The 16,966-nt window shown below is 39.1% G+C and overlaps 1 protein-coding gene across 6 annotated transcripts in view; it reads left to right on the forward strand.

The window, feature by feature from the left end:
- LOC146460593 (uncharacterized) overlaps positions 1 to 16,966 on the forward strand; it is a 58,864-nt gene that overhangs the window by 1,489 nt on the left and 40,409 nt on the right. Inside the window, exons 3-16 of one of the 6 annotated variants that reach the window (XM_085087955.1) lie at positions 1,842 to 1,952; positions 2,365 to 3,426; positions 6,261 to 6,302; positions 6,962 to 7,069; positions 7,503 to 7,832; positions 8,476 to 8,580; positions 9,239 to 9,340; positions 11,584 to 11,616; positions 12,791 to 12,898; positions 13,303 to 13,356; positions 14,242 to 14,280; positions 15,145 to 15,327; positions 16,029 to 16,205; positions 16,745 to 16,870. In XM_085087955.1, coding sequence (XP_084944081.1) covers positions 1,842 to 1,952; positions 2,365 to 3,426; positions 6,261 to 6,302; positions 6,962 to 7,069; positions 7,503 to 7,832; positions 8,476 to 8,580; positions 9,239 to 9,340; positions 11,584 to 11,616; positions 12,791 to 12,898; positions 13,303 to 13,356; positions 14,242 to 14,280; positions 15,145 to 15,327; positions 16,029 to 16,205; positions 16,745 to 16,870 — 2,580 coding nt within the window. Of the gene's footprint in view, positions 1 to 1,841; positions 1,953 to 2,364; positions 3,427 to 4,643; positions 4,740 to 6,260; positions 6,303 to 6,961; positions 7,070 to 7,502; positions 7,833 to 8,475; positions 8,581 to 9,002; positions 9,124 to 9,238; positions 9,341 to 11,583; positions 11,617 to 12,790; positions 12,899 to 13,302; positions 13,357 to 14,241; positions 14,281 to 15,144; positions 15,328 to 16,028; positions 16,206 to 16,744; positions 16,871 to 16,966 lie in introns of those variants that run through there. The other 5 variants (XM_085087956.1, XM_085087958.1, XM_085087957.1 and 2 more) reach the window with 5 other exon arrangements.

The raw sequence follows: 16,966 nt of genomic DNA on the forward strand, positions 1-16,966 counted from the left end.
CAAAGTTTTTAATTTGTATTGAGGAAGATTTGTGTTTCGGTTTTTAGTTAGAATCTCATTGTTTCGTTGGTTAAACTCGTTTGAGCGCGTTCCAAAGATATGCTTGATCGCATCGGTTACTTAAGCAGTTAAGCGTAACACTGATTAGGCTTTTTTACCCGCAAATACTAGCTGCTTTCAATACCAAAACGCAACTGTTTATGAATATGTATTATCTCAGATGTTTTCTTAGCCGGACAGTGAACCGTGATAAATGTTCCAGAGAACAAATGGCTTGCTTTTGATAAAGATCACACTGGCTGATTCATAAGAACAGTGTTCAGTATTTTTTTTTAACTAATCTAAGACGCGCTTTGTTGGATTTTGATTTTATAAACAATTGTATGCGCCTGAAACATCTAAATTGTGGAAACATTTTAATCTAATATACTTGAAGAGAACTCCGGTATAATCACAAGAAAATTTAATACAGTTACTTTACGAAGGCTGTTCGCAAAGTTAGTAGCCAAGACATTTCGAGACATTTCCTACAGTTGTACACGACAGAAGCAAGCAATCGCTTGATCAACTGACGTCTGTGAATATACTGGAAGGCTGTTATACTGTACAACCTCTATACAACGGCTACCTTCAGGCAATTTGTTGTACGCCCTTGCAACAACCCGAAGGTTGAGGGATAAGGTCCTTATTAGGAGATTTTTAATTAGAACATTTGTGTGAACGACTGACAAGTTGTGACAAGTAAATTTGTTCGTTGTAGAGGGGCGGGGTTTAGGGAAGGTGGCCGTAGGTAGAGTTTCAACAGTAATTATAAATTTTACGACAACTTTCTGTGCTTACGTACTTCTGAAATAATAATAATAATAATAATAATAATAATAATAATAATAATAATAATAATAATAATAATAATAATAATAATAATAAAGAAAGACGATTATTACTCTCACCTGAAGAAAATTTGCAGTCAATAAGAAAACATTAATGATAAAAAGATTAATTTTAAAATAAATAAGATAGTTTGTGGATTCATCGTTATCTCTGTTCAACCGAATGGCTTATTTAACTATAAATTACACTGACTAAGATATAAGCGTAACAAGAACCCTGGTTTAAACAAAAAAATCTCCACTGTATACATGAAGGATTCGACATTGTGTGTGAATCTAACACGCATGCGCAGGCAGGGTACTGGGAGATGTCTCAAGCTTGTACTTCGCGAAGTGATTTCCTCTTGCGTTTGGATTGGTTCCCTAAAAGCTAGGTTATCAGTTCATTATATCATCATCATCATCATCATCATCATTATTTCTTACTGATAATATATGGAATAATCAATCAATTATTTTTCTTTAATTTAACAAGCTAAATGTGGATTTTCCAATAATGTTTAAGTATATAGAAAAAATATTTTTTCAATGAACATGCTTCTTTGTAGAGTAGTTTTCAACTGAAAGTCGTAAAACTAAAGTAATCACTTCAGCCAATCACCATAAACGTCAACAGCACAACGAACCAATAAGAACTCGTGCGAGAAAGTCACGTGATTGATTTTAGTTTTGTTTCCCATTAATTGATTGAGAAAAGGCGCCAGCTTTTTATAACCAATCTCATCGCATAGTAAACAAACGAAATCCATCGCAGAGTTACTCTCGACAAGTATCTGACACTGCTCTAATAAACAAGGATCTTTAATAAAATGAGCTTTCTCCCTGTAATTCAAAACCAGACATAGAGGAACTCTGAGCCAGCTCATGTATGTTTGCCTCATTGAATATGAGCTGAAATGTGTCTCAGTTTTTTGTGGACTGCTTGTTTAGACTTTGACTCTTTCTCTGCAGACTCGTGGTGCGTTGATCAGAACGCATGCGCGATGTACGGAAAAGAACATTGTTATTCTTATGACTGGATAAATCTCAACTGTCCAAAACTCTGCGGACTTTGCGGCAACGGTGAGTGCAATTTAATGACTGGGGATATTGTAAGAAAAAAATACGACCATGGATTCTTATCCCGCCATCGTTTGTCTCACTCTCCATAAGCAGTTTTGATTTATTAAGAATTATTTAATCTAATAAACTTTTCTTCGCAGTTGATTTTAAAACGCCTGCTTTACCATAAAGAATCGGATATTCTCCGGTTCTGGCAATGTAACGGGAGAAAATTGGCAACACTTTTTGTTAACATGATTTCGTGAAATTGACCGACTCCTTCTTGGATAGCTCCTCCAAGTTAAGTCCACCCAAGCTAGTCCCACAAGTGAGCAGCTTGTGTTGGTTTAGAGTGAGATTCTCTCGACTTATTCAGTAAATTTCATGAATCCATAAGAGTGGTTATTCAATATTATTTTTGTTTTACCCACAGATACCCCAGCTCCAAAGCCGACTGAGAAAATGGCGGAATACGTAGCACCACAGCCAACAGTCAACCCTTTTGTGGGTTGGAAAGAAGCCCCCGTTACTGTACCGGACACTTCTAAGGTGGTGCCTAATCGTAATTACACCTACCCTAAGGTGCACCACCAGGAAGCACCAACCTTCATAGCAACAAAAGAAATTGCTAATGAGACAATTTACCCGGAAGTTCCAGTTCCCCTTGAAGGTTCTCCTTCCTATAACTTATATAACAAAACGGAGAGCTTTGTTGAGCACGTTCATCCGGTTGCGCAAAGCACCACTTCTGGCTCACAAGTCGGTGTTTATGATTCGTCGACACCGCAAGAAGCACTTCCGGTGCATACCGGCACGCTTGAGCCTACAGCATCACCTGTTGTTGTGATGAATGCTAACGAACTTCCGGTTGTACCACTCGAGGAGGTGGATGTTTTAGAAATTAAGGAGACCCCGGATTGGGTCGTGCAGATACCTTCAGAATCGCAGCCAATGGAAAACAACGGAGTGGAGAATATAAAAATTTCTTTTATTGAGAAGAAGAAACCGGTGTTAGGTGTAAACGAGGTTTCATTACAACCCCCCATTGAAGGAAATACGGAAAGCATCAAAATTTCTTTTATCGAGAACAAAACATCGCCTGACGGGAGTTTGATTCCTTTGGCGCCGTCTGGAGCACAAGAGGGACACGAAAGCATTAGAATATCATTTGAAAAGGAGAAAGAAGAAAACGTTGCCCCTACGGGGGTACCGTTGGTGGTAACAGAAACCGAGGGTCCTATAGTGGTTCATAACGCACCAACTATTACAAATGCTATTGTGACTGCGCATGCTCAACCGACTGAGGCCCCTGCTATGCCCAGTGGTCCTGGAGTAGTGAATCCTTTCGAGGGAGGGGTGGTGGATCATATTATTGGAAACGCAACACTGGCCCCTGTTCCCCCGCCACATCAGAATATTACGGTGGATTTTCTGCACAACGCGACGATCGCTGCACGTGTGGTACAACAGCCTCACGTGACCGTCCAGCAACAACGTAAGTAGAAGCTGCATTCTTTTTTGCGATTTTTATTGAAACTAGTTGCAGCAGAAAGAATCCTAGCCTGCCTAGCTGGCAGTTTTGTTCGCGCGGAGTCAAAAGTCTTGGCTGCGAAGCCGAAGGAGGAATGGTTTTTCTCGTGGCTTCGCCACTCGCTGTGGCGGGTCCGCCGCCAAGCTTTTTGACCCCGCGAGAACAAAACCGCCAGCTACGCAGGGTGAAAGAATCCAGGACGTTACGGAAGCAGAAGTTAGTTTGTTTTTCTAATTTTTTGCTGAGGAATAGAAACATTGCGCGATGATATCAATAGGTTTGATATGTAAGAACCTCCAAGTAATTTTATCAACTTCATGAGAGAGAAAAATTGGGCGATTATATCCATAACGTTATGGTGAAAGATCATCAAAATGATTCATCAACTTCAGAAAGTTCCATAAAGCTCAAACTGAAAAAAAACCAGACAAACCTTTATATACGGAAAAGTGTTCTACCAACTAGGCTTTCAAGGTAAAAGTAAAGCTTGCCATCTGTAACTTGTCAAACTGACTTCGAGGATCTTTCACCAGTGCAGATATGCAATTACATTACTGGTTATAAAAGGTGATTCAAAATGTGAAACAAATTTTGCGATAGTGTGTGGTAGTATCAGGGTAAAGCTGATGTGGCTCAGTGGAGAGAGTCTTAAAACGCTCAGTTGCTCATTAGTCTCGTCCGGATTTGTTTCACCGATCACTATAAAAGCTTTTCCTCGTACCCTTGATTTAGGCGCAGTTTTGGTGAAGAAAGTCCACCAATATAATAATCCTGTGATTTAATCAATAGGTGTTACAACCCGTAAGCGATTCGACGGATTGCGTTCGGTGATACGCTCTTGAATATTTCACTTAACTCATTTCAGAACACTTATTTTCATAAATAACCTTTCCTCGCTACCTCAAACAAGAATTTTTAAGTCCACTCAAATTTGATTCATTCAATTTTTGAATTGCGCTTGGTCAGAAATCACGCAATGTTCTCGTCGCTGTGTGAGTTCCATTGTCTTTGCTATGAAAGCCTCTCCCACCGTAATAACTGCGCTTGTTTCTCGGGATTTGCTGGTGGTTGTCCAAAAGGTTCTTTAGCACACCCGCAAACGGCCAGTTAATAAAAAAATAATGAATGCAGTACTCGTGGAGGTGTTTTGAGACCTTAACCATGTGAAGGAGGATTAACATGGTTACGGAAAGTTTGGACGGAAAACATGAGGAAAAGATTGGTGGTCCCGGCGATTCTCTTGTTGCTGCTGAACGTCGCCGCACAGAGTGAGCCTAGTGTGTTAAATTTTGTGGGTTTTTTTTATCTTAAAACGTAAATTTGCGTTGACCTAGAAGATTATCTATTTGCTAGGTTGCAAAATATATTCATTTGCAGCGACAAAAGATCATTCCAAGATTTTTTGCTTTAGTTTCGAAAGATATAGCTTAGAAATTAAGCTGGAGTAAATTTTGATTCCGAGGCAATTCTCGACGTAATACACTTGCACCTACCCTTGACTACAGAGCAACAGCTTTTTACTATAATCATGGAAGAATTGTCATAAAATTGGCTGCCCTTTCATCAACAATTTAATTGTTGATGGAAGCGAAGCACGAGAGCCAAAACACCGAAAGTCTCTATTTGATTCGGAAGCTAAATTTCCACAAAACTGATGTTAGCTTATGTTCTTCTGTGACCGGGAAACAACCTCCAAATATTTTCTCTGGAAAATTTTGCTTTATACCCTCTAGTATTTCGCCTTCGAATCAACAGGCCTGAGGTCGATTCAGAAATGTTTTTTCTTTGTTCTACATAACTATACTGTCATTGTTTGAGTGTACGCATTGATCTTGACATCCATTGTCCCTCAGTGTTAATGAGTTTACAGACTTTCTTATTATAATTTCTACTGTTCATTAAACGTTGAGTCAGAGTCGGGCCTCTCAGAGAATATCGAGCTTTTGTCTGCTATCGGAACTGCCTCTTTGGCCGGAATCTCTCAAGGACTTTTTAAAATCCCTTCCTGCAAGCCTGGGGTTTTCTCTGCAGGCGATAGGCACTCGACATAAAGGACTGTTTGACATATCCATTTTTTCCCTTGCACGCATGGCTAATTAAATTTTGTCTATCAGTCTTTGTTGGCTTGATAGGAGAAAGGGAGGGCGGTGAGATATTTCTTGTCTCACATAACAAGAAAATAAGTGGGGCGCGGTGGTATAGTGGGCAGCGCCTCCAACTTTCAATCCGGAGAGTCGGTCGAGAGATCAGAGGGTCGTGCTAGGTTTGTCTCACCTTTGTCGTGTTGTTTTCTAAAGCAGGAAACTTTACTCCAAATTGTCTCTCTTCACCCAGGTGTATAAATGGCTACTGGCGACATAATACTGAGGATAACGCTGCGTTGAACTAGCATTCCATCCAGGGGAGTAGCAATACTCCTAGATGCTTCATGTTATAGAAACCTGGTTAAGCTCCTCCAGTGTGGGCTTCTTAGACTGCTTTTCATTTGCCTGAATTGGCCGGTCTCGCCGACCAGTTTGTAAATCGATATGTGTCATTTTGAAGGGATGGTGCTGCAAAATCTTGAAAAAGGAATCACCCCAATAATACTACGCGCTATTTTGTAGAAATTCGAAGGACTAGAATGTAACTTTTTCATCAAATCGGAACATTCCGTTTACAAACTGACCGCAGTCAGGCCGGCCAGTTCTGACAAATAAAAAGAACCCATAGACTCGAAGAATGTCTTCATCCTTTGTCCAGTAACCGTAAATTAGACTTTGCTGTTATCGTCTTATCGTTGATTTTTTTATCCCCAGCTGTTGTGGTGCAAAATACTACAGATTCGACAAACATTTACGGTGAGTAAACTTTATTTAAGATTCACAGTCTGCGTATCTAACTTATCTAACGTAATGTACTCGCGACAACTGTCTTTACTCTAGAACCCAAATGCTTTAAAACTGTATTATCTAGACTTAGAAGAAGGTAGATTATTTTTGAAATTTCTCGCACCTTTCTAAGAAATGTTATTCAATGTTACAATATTGATGCTCACCGAAAAGCTTAATAGGAAGGGTGTATATCTTTTTTTTTTTTTTGCGAGCATTAGTTTAGTAGTAGAATCTTAGACCCTGTTCACACTAAGTGCCCTTTGCCAGGGCCGTGTGCCCGGTCACTGAAAACAACATCGTTCAACCTAGTTGAGACTCATCTCTCACAGAGTATTCAGACTCATTACTTGGTGCCCAAGGAGCAATCGTGTTCTCGTCTGTGTCTCAGGGAGGCATGAGGAGAAAAGCGTGAGAATTTACGAAATCCTGTTCAGACCATTCCCTGTGCCCTGTGTTTGATTTCCTCCTCTTCTTCTGCCTTTAGTGCTCGTGACCGGGAACGGTGCCCAGGCAGTGCTCAGGCACCGACGGAAACCTATGTTCAGACTAGTGTCCCTGCTCGAGCCCGATTTCTCGGGCACGGGTACCTCGTCTGAACGCGACCTTACTTTATTTGATTTCCTTAGAATCGTGGTGTAACGACGATCCAGCTTGTGTGAATTACACTGAAAACAGCTGCAACGAGGACTGGCTAAAAGTAAACTGTCCCAGGCAGTGCGGGATCTGTGGAAATGGTAAATAGTCTTCTTAGTCATTTCTTTATCACATAGCTTCGTAGGTCGGTGTGCATCTAATTTACACATACACGTAATATACCCATTAAACGGACCGATATGACATGGTCCAAGTTGACAAGGAAAACTTGAGTAAGCGGGCGAAATTCGGCCTGATTTATTAAAACCTGTGACAGTGTTACAGATTTTTTGAATCAGGCCCATTTTCACCCGCGCTACATCGACAGAAAAAGAAATCGGCCGACAAATTGTAACGTGTAACTTGGCCTATACGAATGAGCCTACTAATTGGGGTGATAAATCTGTACATTTAAATAAGTCTTTAATCATTTCTTCACAATAATATAATTTATCCGAGTATAGCTTCGTAGCGTATGTATAGGGCCAAAAAAGCTTTCACTCACGCTTCAGTTCTGATGTATCGTTGTTGTAGGGACATTCTCTGGAGTGATAGCACCAAATCATACTGCAACAGAAAAACCCTACACAGAGCTCAGTGTTACGGTACCTTCAGAGGTGACAAAGTCGCTTGAGACGTCACGAAAACCTGTGGTAGTGAACATTAAGGGTGAGAATGGAAACCCTGCGTTAGCAGACGAGCCGAATAACAGTGCACCCATGGTAGAGACCATTGTGGTGAAACTCCCAGCTAACATTAAGGCTGAAGATGAAAACAAAACTCAGGTGAAGATAACAGGACCTGGAAAGACGCACATCAAAGCTTCTGTGCATCATGGAACCACTTTTCTTGAGATACCAGAAGGTAAGGAAAGAATGACAACGGTGGGGCGTTCTCTCTGGAAATATCTTTCAGGGTTTAAGCTGGTACCCAAACACTGCAATCATCTCTATGTGTTAGATCAAAATACCAATTTTACTGCTTAACTTCCGCCATACTCATCTGGTTTCTTAGTCTTTATGCCGACTGGCGATCAGATAATTAAAACGCAATGCGTCTGGTAATGTCGCCTGATGTTTGTGCTTATGGTACGTGTGAGTTTAATCGATTATAGTTGCGTCTTTTTGCTAATCTGAACCACGAGTTTTCTCTTATTTTCTCCAGGAATAACAGAGCTAGAAAAACACGCAAACGCGCGCGAGAATTGCTTCCTACGAGGAGACACGACACGTCGAAAAGAGAGAAATAAAAGTTTACTCGTACTCTAAAGTAAACTAGACTGTAGATATCCTGGGGGTGGGGGAGAGGGAGGAGAATTCTTTTGCTTTAAGTTTACAAGTCAACCACGGTTAGATGTATCAAGATTGTACTGGTTGGCTTCTGGTAACAAAACCATAACTTAAATTATTAGGCAAGGTAACTGCACGTTTATACGGTGGATGGTACCTACGATAACACACATTACCATTAAATAATCCTTTTTGATCACATCTGTTTATACTTTTAGCTCCCTGGTGTAAGGACAAGAGTGAATGTTCCCGCTACTCCAGAAATCAGTGTGATGACGAATGGGTGCAATTGAATTGTCCCCGCAAATGCCAGTTTTGTCGACGTAAGTAACCATCGCTTTAAATACAGCACAGTAGAGTGCCCAAAAATTCTTTCTTCAGTACATTGACCTACATTGTCCTTTAAATTTTAATCAGCGAATTCTGCCTAACTATCTGATACAGGGCTACGCTATCCTCAAAACTAGTCCTTGTTACAAAATTTAATTTATTGTACTGTAGTAGTTTGTGGTGTAATTTAATGTGCTGTCATTTAAATGTGCTCGCATTTATTTGTAATTTTTGTACCTGTTTGTTCCGTTCATTGGTAAACTCCCTGCATGCAAACCAGTTTGTAGTTTTTTTTTGTGGCCAGCGTTCTAAAATAAAGTCGTACATAAGTATTCAGATGTCGGACATGAATTTTATCGTTCTTCGTTGTGAATTGTGTGTATGTATTGCGGGCCTCCTTTAAAGCATTTGTCTGCGAAGGATCTGGGTTCCACGACAACAAACATGGCGGACTGGAAGCGCGCAAACTTTGGACGTTTATCAAGTTCATCTTTTTTATGGGCTAAATATAGAGAAGCAGCACTTATATATTTGGGGTAGATTTGTCATATAATTTATTAAAGAGTAGAGAATAGGATTTAGGAGTAATCAGAGGAGAGAACTGGTGAGGGAGTTCCTGCGTCTCTTGATTGTTACTTCATTTTGTTTCAGCCATTTGCAAAGACGACCCTGAATGCAGTCGTTACTCAGTAGAAAGCTGTCAAAATGATTGGATGAAAGCGAACTGCAAGAAAAAGTGCGGCTTCTGTGAAGGTAACTGGATGTTTAACAGTTTAGAAAAAAATATATTTTTTTCATCTTTGCTTGCGACTTCGAATACACTATATTCAAAAAAGTGATCGTCGTCCACTGCTCAGCTTGTTTTGAAAGATTTTTAAATAGGAGTCTTAGTTAACAACCACAGCTGTATTGGAAGACGAATGCTATTGTTAATTTATTTAAACTGAGGAAAATTGTTGTAAGATTCAAAGATATCTTAGAGAACAGCACATTTGACTACTTAATTCTGCTCAACCTCAAAAAGAAACAAAATCGGGTGGGGGGGGAGGGGCAGGGTGCATTCTGTGTACATCCAACAATGCAGATACGCTGAGGGTATCAAAGTTCCATGCGAAGCAGCCATGTAAACAACTACGCTAGCGAGATGTTATGCCAACTGCCACAACAACCTCGTCCCCCAGACTCCTGCCTGTAGACTCTAAGTCCTACACTGGAAGAGAAATCCTGGATATTTTGGGATAACTGACTGTTTACTTGAATGCTAGAAGTTTTCAAAAGCTAAGGTAATTTTTCTTCTCGCCAACGCCTATATGGGAATCTTACACCTGAGGCAACCTCTGCCTCACACTGCTTTACACCAAACAGCCGCAAAGATTGTGCACCAGTACACCAAACAAGTTGGAAACCCGCAACAAAGATCTTTGGTGTAACCAACATAAAATGCAGCCTTGGGGGGGGGGGGGGGGGGAGGTTATACAGGGTGGAGGGGGGTATACAGGGAGACTCTGCCCCAGGTCCAAACCCTTTTATATACCATCAATGTTTGTCAGGAAAGGTAACCCCTGATCAGTCATGCGCCAGTCAGCCACACAGAATTTCTCCTTAGCAGGGGCCAATCTAAGATTTTTTAAAGAGGGGGCTGTTCCATGTCTGCAGGTGGGGGAGGCAGGGGGTATGCTAAGCCAGAACGTTTTGAAAAAGAAGTTTTCAAATAAACAATAAACTAAAAATAATGATGTCTATTTAAATGCATATAGTGGGGGTTGTAACTTCCTGTATCTGCTCCTACTAAGTTGACACTTTTACTTGGCCATGTGCATTTTCACTTATGGGAGGTTTGGACATGTAAGTACTGGGGAAGGGAGGGAGGGGGTATTAAGGTGAGGTGCAATGCAAAAAATTATCCAAGGCAGAGACCTACTGGCATAATGTATTGAAAATGGAACCCACCACAGAACTCAGAGTTGCATGAATTCCTGAGTAATTTAGAAGTGTTAAATATCACAGATATTTTCATACTTATTGTGCAAATGAAAGTAAAACTGATACTGACAACTTTGACTTCTAACTGATATTCATACACTAATATATTTGGTATGCATATGTTACAATACCTTGATTAATTTTCATAAATTAAAATAATCACACAGTATACTACAGTATACTAGTGGTGGGCATTCTGCTACTTAAATTAATACTATTGTGCTAACAAAACCCAACAATATTAATACTGCTTTTTAATGATGTTAATATTAATAATTAATTGACTTAATAATATGAAATTGTTAGTCAAGGGTGTTATAATTTTCTTGCTCTAGATTAACCAACTAACCTATTTGCTAATCATTCATCTACTTACAAAAACTAATGGATGGCTGAAATTCTTGTAAAATTAAAATTTATATAAAGCATCATCTATAATTTACTTATCACAAGACACTAGATGTGCATAAGTCCCTCATTAAAGTATGCACTCTGTGTTCTTGTTAGGAGGACTAGTAACCGGTTATTTTTACCGTCTATTCCCATAAATGTTACCAGCTATTGTGACTAAAATGTTTCTAAACTCATTTGAACGGCATTCAAAATTCAAATTGTATTTTGAAAACCCTCGTCCTTGTTTTGGGCATTTTCTGTCCATAAATAATGTAAAAATATCCAGCATCACCTGCAAAGAAATCCCTCTTGGTTTTGAGCATTTTTGTTCATCAAAAACAATGCTGATTTCAGGTTCTGCCATGTTTGGTTTCCATTCTTCCTGAGGTCATCTTACTACCATCATTCCCTGGGAGACATTAACAAGATGGCTTCCTCCTGCTATCACAAATTTATTACCTCCTTTTATGAATACTAACAAGAACCCTAAGTATGTCACAAAATGACTGAATAAACAGCAAAAAAGCTCATATTTGTTCAGCCACATGGTATTGTTTTTATCAATATTTGCCAGTGGAATTAAACAAATTTTGCCCTTTGAATGCCTCTTTCGATTCTAGGATTAGAACATGCTGGAAAAGATGAAACTAAAGGTGAGATTATAAAATTTCTGCTGGTTGTGACAATGATTTCTAAGAAATGTCACTCAGACAGCAACACCAGAAGTCACCTTTCACTTGCATGTAAATTAATTTTTTTCCAAAAAGTAAACGTGTTATATACATGTATACTAAATCAAATGTCAAGTAAAATTAAATTTAAATTAAAGTTCTTCGTACCATTTCACTCCTCAATTCTTGTACATACAATTCTTGTAAGCCTCAGAATTAATGCATGTTAAAATTATGCCATCCTTAATTATACTAACATTACATTAACACTAATATTTAACACCTAACACTTTTAACAACTAACCACTCTCTTAGTCTAGATACAAAAAATACAAAATAATAATATTGCTTATAGGACAACCATTTATTTAGATGTCTATTTGATTATGGTATGAGACTTGACTAATGAACAGCAAAATGGAGTCTGGTGGACTGATGGTCTTAACCCCTAATAGTATCAAACAAATTTGCACAAACTTTAACAAATTCTCCTTTCTTGTCCCCATACTTTTCTTATAAAAGTACCAGGGAGAAGTTAGTAAAATATCAAGAACATTCAACTTGGGTGATCATATCCTTAATTCTCATGACCTTAGGGATTGAATAAGCATTGATATTACAAGAGGAATTTTGATACAGATCACTGTTAGGGCTTAAAGGGTTAAAAAAGAAAGCTTACTCCACCCTTTCTCTCAGTCAATCAATATGGAAACCTTACAGAATTCTAATAGTACCCCTGCCATGGTCTAGTATCTCATCCAGGGGATGGGAGGTGTTCATCTGATGAATTTAGCAAAAATCTGACTTTGATAGAGATGATTGTCTCAAACTCTAGGAAAGTTGACATTTAGGATTTTCCCAAAGAAGTGTTTGGCCATTGGTTTACATGTACCACTGCACATATAACAAACGTTTTGCATCAAACACTATTTTTTTGTCTATATTTCCTCAAGTTTAAACCTGATCCCTATTAAACTTTACATTTTTTCACTCAATCTCACTCTGTTCATCCTGGGGTGAAAGATTGTGTGATAGATTACAGCACACTTTAAGATTTGTGATGGCTTCTCCTCCTAATTTTTTGGTGTTATGGTCACATTTCTTAGTTTTAGTCATGGTCTAAATTTTTAATGACAAATGTCAATCTTTTTGTCAGGTCCTTGTGCTTCAAAAGATCATGAAAGTTGCTATGGATACCCAATGAATGCTTGTCAAAATGAATGGTTGAAAAAAAACTGTAAAAGAAAGTGTGGACTTTGTCAAGGTATTTCTATTTAATTTTTCATCCATTCCACTTACTGGAGTGTAATCAGCCTGGCAGGAGGCTTCCCCTCTTGACAAGATCACTCTCTCCTAGGGACCCCCCAAATGAACACCATTCCCTTGTCCCCATTGTTGAACCAAATACAGTCAACTCTCGCCTTGCGGACACCTCACTATTACAGACACCCCGATAATACGGACAGCAGCTAAATCCCCGGCATAAAAAAATTACAAACGTTTGACTGAAATAAATTCCGCTATTACGGACTCTCGCCATTAACAACACTAACTCGCGGACCCGAGGGGGTCCACAATAAAGAGAGTTGGCTATATTGGCCTTGTCAGTAGCTGTAGGCATGTACACTTTACCTTTTACTTACTTCAACATTTTAATTTTGTTTTTAGCTCCAACCCAGGCAACATTTGGTTTGGTTGCACCAACAGCCTCACCCTCCTATGGTTAGTCCTCATTTGTTATTTTTTTTGCGGTCATCCTGACTCACAAAATTGCTTCTTCCATATCAATTTGAAATTGTTTCACAATTTAACAATACCCTATATATGTACTAACTTAAAGTGTATGCCTTGTTTTTAGGCATTACATTTTATTTATTCATTACAAATACCAATCACAGAGGATTTTTTTTAGTTTTAAAGGTCATGTTTAAACATACAAGAAACAAAAAGACAAAAATATGAAGTCAGGTTTTGCTCAATGGTTTGAGAGCTCGTTCATTAATTGAAAAATGTGAGCAGATTGTTTAGTTTAACTAAAGGAGCCTAATCTTTGAAAGGTGAAACCTGCGTTCGTGATGTGAGTCCAAATTGTGATGTCAGGCTGGGTGTTACAGGGAGTCATTTTGTGGTTAAAAAAAGCATTTGTAAGGAGCAGTATTCTAAAACCTGAAGCTTCCTTCCTTTTACTCAGCAAGACTGGATGATACTATGAAGGGTGATGCAAGGCAAAAATGTTATTGAATCATGTCACATGTTTTGGGGTAAAACCGTTGGTCTAAGCGTTTCGGGCAGAAAACTTGTCCAAAACCATAGACACGAGCCCCAAAACATGTCGCTGCTCAAAAACATACAAGAACATCCCCTGAAGATGTAGAACAGCTCAAACACATACGTTTATGGCAAATTGAATTAAATTTCAACCCAAAAACATACAGGTTTACGACAAAAGTAAATTGAATTTCAGCCCAAAAACATGTGACATGATCCAATGATACGTCCACTACCTGGATACAATTCTTAAAACAGTTACTTCCTAGTTATCGGCTCCTTTGGCTGTTTTTTTTTTTGTGTGTGGACATTGATAATGATCTGAATTTTCTTTCACAGCCAACAAGACGTTGATTGTGCACCTCCCAGGAAAAGCAAGTAAGTTGATCTACCATCTTGGTATCTTTAAAATCATGTTTCATTTCCACCTTTCATTTGAAAAGGCTTTCTTTTTATCCCCTGAGCTCTTAATTGTTCTTCTTCTTTACTGAAAGATAGAAAACGTTTTTGTAAACAAAAAACTCCTTGGGTGTTCACCTACTGTAAGCAGTTAGCGGGTGATAGTCATTTGAACTTCGTCTCTGCCGTGCTTAAGGACGGTGCATACTAATATCGAAGTATTTTTGTGCGGTTTATGGCTATGCGGCCGGGAACAGCAGATTTTAGCAAGGCCTATTAGAATCCAAAACGAAAACTGGAGGTAACCACTCATTTTTCAGAGATAATTAAGCAATAATATCTCTAAAAAGCGCCAAAATATAAAGCAATGTAAGGGATTTTTTCCTAAATTGAAGCTTAATTATCCCTGAAAAATGCATGGTTACCCCAATTTTCTTTCAAGATACCAAAAGCATTTGCTAAGTTCTATTTTCTCTGTATAGTTTTAAACCGCGCAATAATATCCCTGGTAGTAGTCACCACCCATTGGAAACCCGAGTATCTCGAGAGGCGCAGAACGTTTGCGCAGTAACAAAAGTAGGCACCGTCCTTAATGCATACCAGCAGTAACTGGCTCACGTTGTTGCGGAATCCCTGCCACTTTTTCTTTGTTACTTTGTTTGATTACCTGAATGTATTTACATTATGTTGGTGAAGCTAAAAAAATTAAAAATTGTTCAGTTTGGTAATATTGTGGGAAACCATGCACGCGCGTGGACTAGCATACCATCAAGTGGGAGAGTTGTCAGACTCTGGCCTATTCGCTTAGTAAAATATCTTCCTTTATCATCCTTGCCATTTTAGATTGCTACTATGACGGTATTTTACACGAGCATGGCGAGAGGTGGTCCCCAGGCCCCTGCACGCCAGAATGCAAATGTGATGATGGCAAAATTCGCTGTACACTGATCGAGTGTCCGGAACTCAGCTGTCATAATCCAATCAAAAAACGCTGGAAATGCTGCCCTGAGTGCCCGGCAGAAGAAGGTGAGATGATGTCTTTTTACGGCTATGCCCGAAGTCCACCGACGTCCGACGATCATTGGCCGAAGACTGGCCAAGGATTCGAAGATTTGGGAACGTGACGGAGGATTTCCAAAAATTTATGAATTGATGCCAAAAGCGGAGTTTTTCTGGCCTTAAATTCGAGGTGTTGGATATCCTGCTAACAGAATATCTCGAGTGTCCAAACAAGAGAAAAGGCCAAAAAAAAAAAAAAAAACCAACAAACTCCATTTAATTGAGACTGATATTCAAATCTCTGTTACGCTTAAGATTTTCTTTGTTTAAAATAATTTGAGACATATCGATTACCATTGTTTATCAGGAATATCGAGGATCTTCGGAAGTGTTTTGAACATTTGTAATAATAAAATATGGTAAAAGATTGTCGGATGATTGGATGGTTACCAGTTCTTCGGGTGGACGAACAGGACCAAACATTTCTAAGGATCCCGCAAAGATTAATTTCAAATACCGAATTACCCCTTAAATGGGGCAGAAGAATGATAAAATGATTATTGAACCCATTGGTGCGAGGAGTACTGTACGTAGTTCCCCTTACTAATAAAATTGGCTTCTGGAGGCGGGTTGTACAGTCGACTTTGATGGCTGCCCCGAGTGACCATGAAACATCTAAACAATAATTCTGAAGGATAATCGATTTTGTTTCAATTTTGTGTCTTCAGGTCTGAATGCACGCTGCGTAGAAACTGAAGGAGGCACAAGTAATGGTGCATGTTGTGTGTTCCCTTTCATCTACCATGGAACCCAATACTTTGAATGCACGGACGATACGAACAAGAAACCCTGGTGTTCTACAACATCTAACTATGACATTGATGGCATGTGGGGACATTGCCTTGGTATGTAAATCCAAAATAAAATTGATAGACTTTGTTTGAAGAGGGTGATGCTCAACAGTCCAGTGAGTGACAAACTTATGGCCTTCAGATGTTTGGAAATGTTGGTTTTGAGGAGAGTACAACCGCGCGAATCAGCAGTATTTTTAGCTGGAACATTAACATGAAACGCCCAGGAAAACGTTTTAAACGTATATTTTAGGGGTTTATTTTAATTATTTGTTCAAGTTGTTTTATGTGACCTAACCATCTATGAGTAGAATTAACTGAAAAAGGCACTGAAGTTTTGATAGATAAATGGCATGTCTTCACATTTTCTACCAATATTTGACGCTGTATACATGTATGTATTATAACGCGTGTTCAAAGGTACGATATTGCTCATTGAAACCTTTGTGTCTTGACGATATTGTTCCCGTCACCGTAGTTGTAGCTTAAGTTTGCTGTTAAATTACGCATATGGTTTATTTGTTTTTTGCCTTTTTCTTACATGCATAATGTCGTTAGTAAGTCGCTTACCAAATCTTCTCCTCTATCCTTAGAAATAAATGAAGAACAACAACCTATTAATGGTACCCAGGCTTACGCGGCCACTGAGAGACCTCAATCTGACGAGTACGAAACACCATCTGCTCCTATAGCAACGCCCATGCCCTCGACATTTGCAGGTAAGATTCAACAGAGTGCCAGTTAAAGGACTGGGAACAAATGGCGTTTAGATACCATAAAAGAGAATTGTTGCTACCAATGCTAATTTTTTACAA

Source organism: Pavona decussata, unplaced genomic scaffold (assembly GCF_977016875.1).
Source record: "Pavona decussata unplaced genomic scaffold, jaPavDecu1.1 SCAFFOLD_210, whole genome shotgun sequence".
Classification (NCBI taxonomy): domain Eukaryota; kingdom Metazoa; phylum Cnidaria; class Anthozoa; order Scleractinia; family Agariciidae; genus Pavona; species Pavona decussata.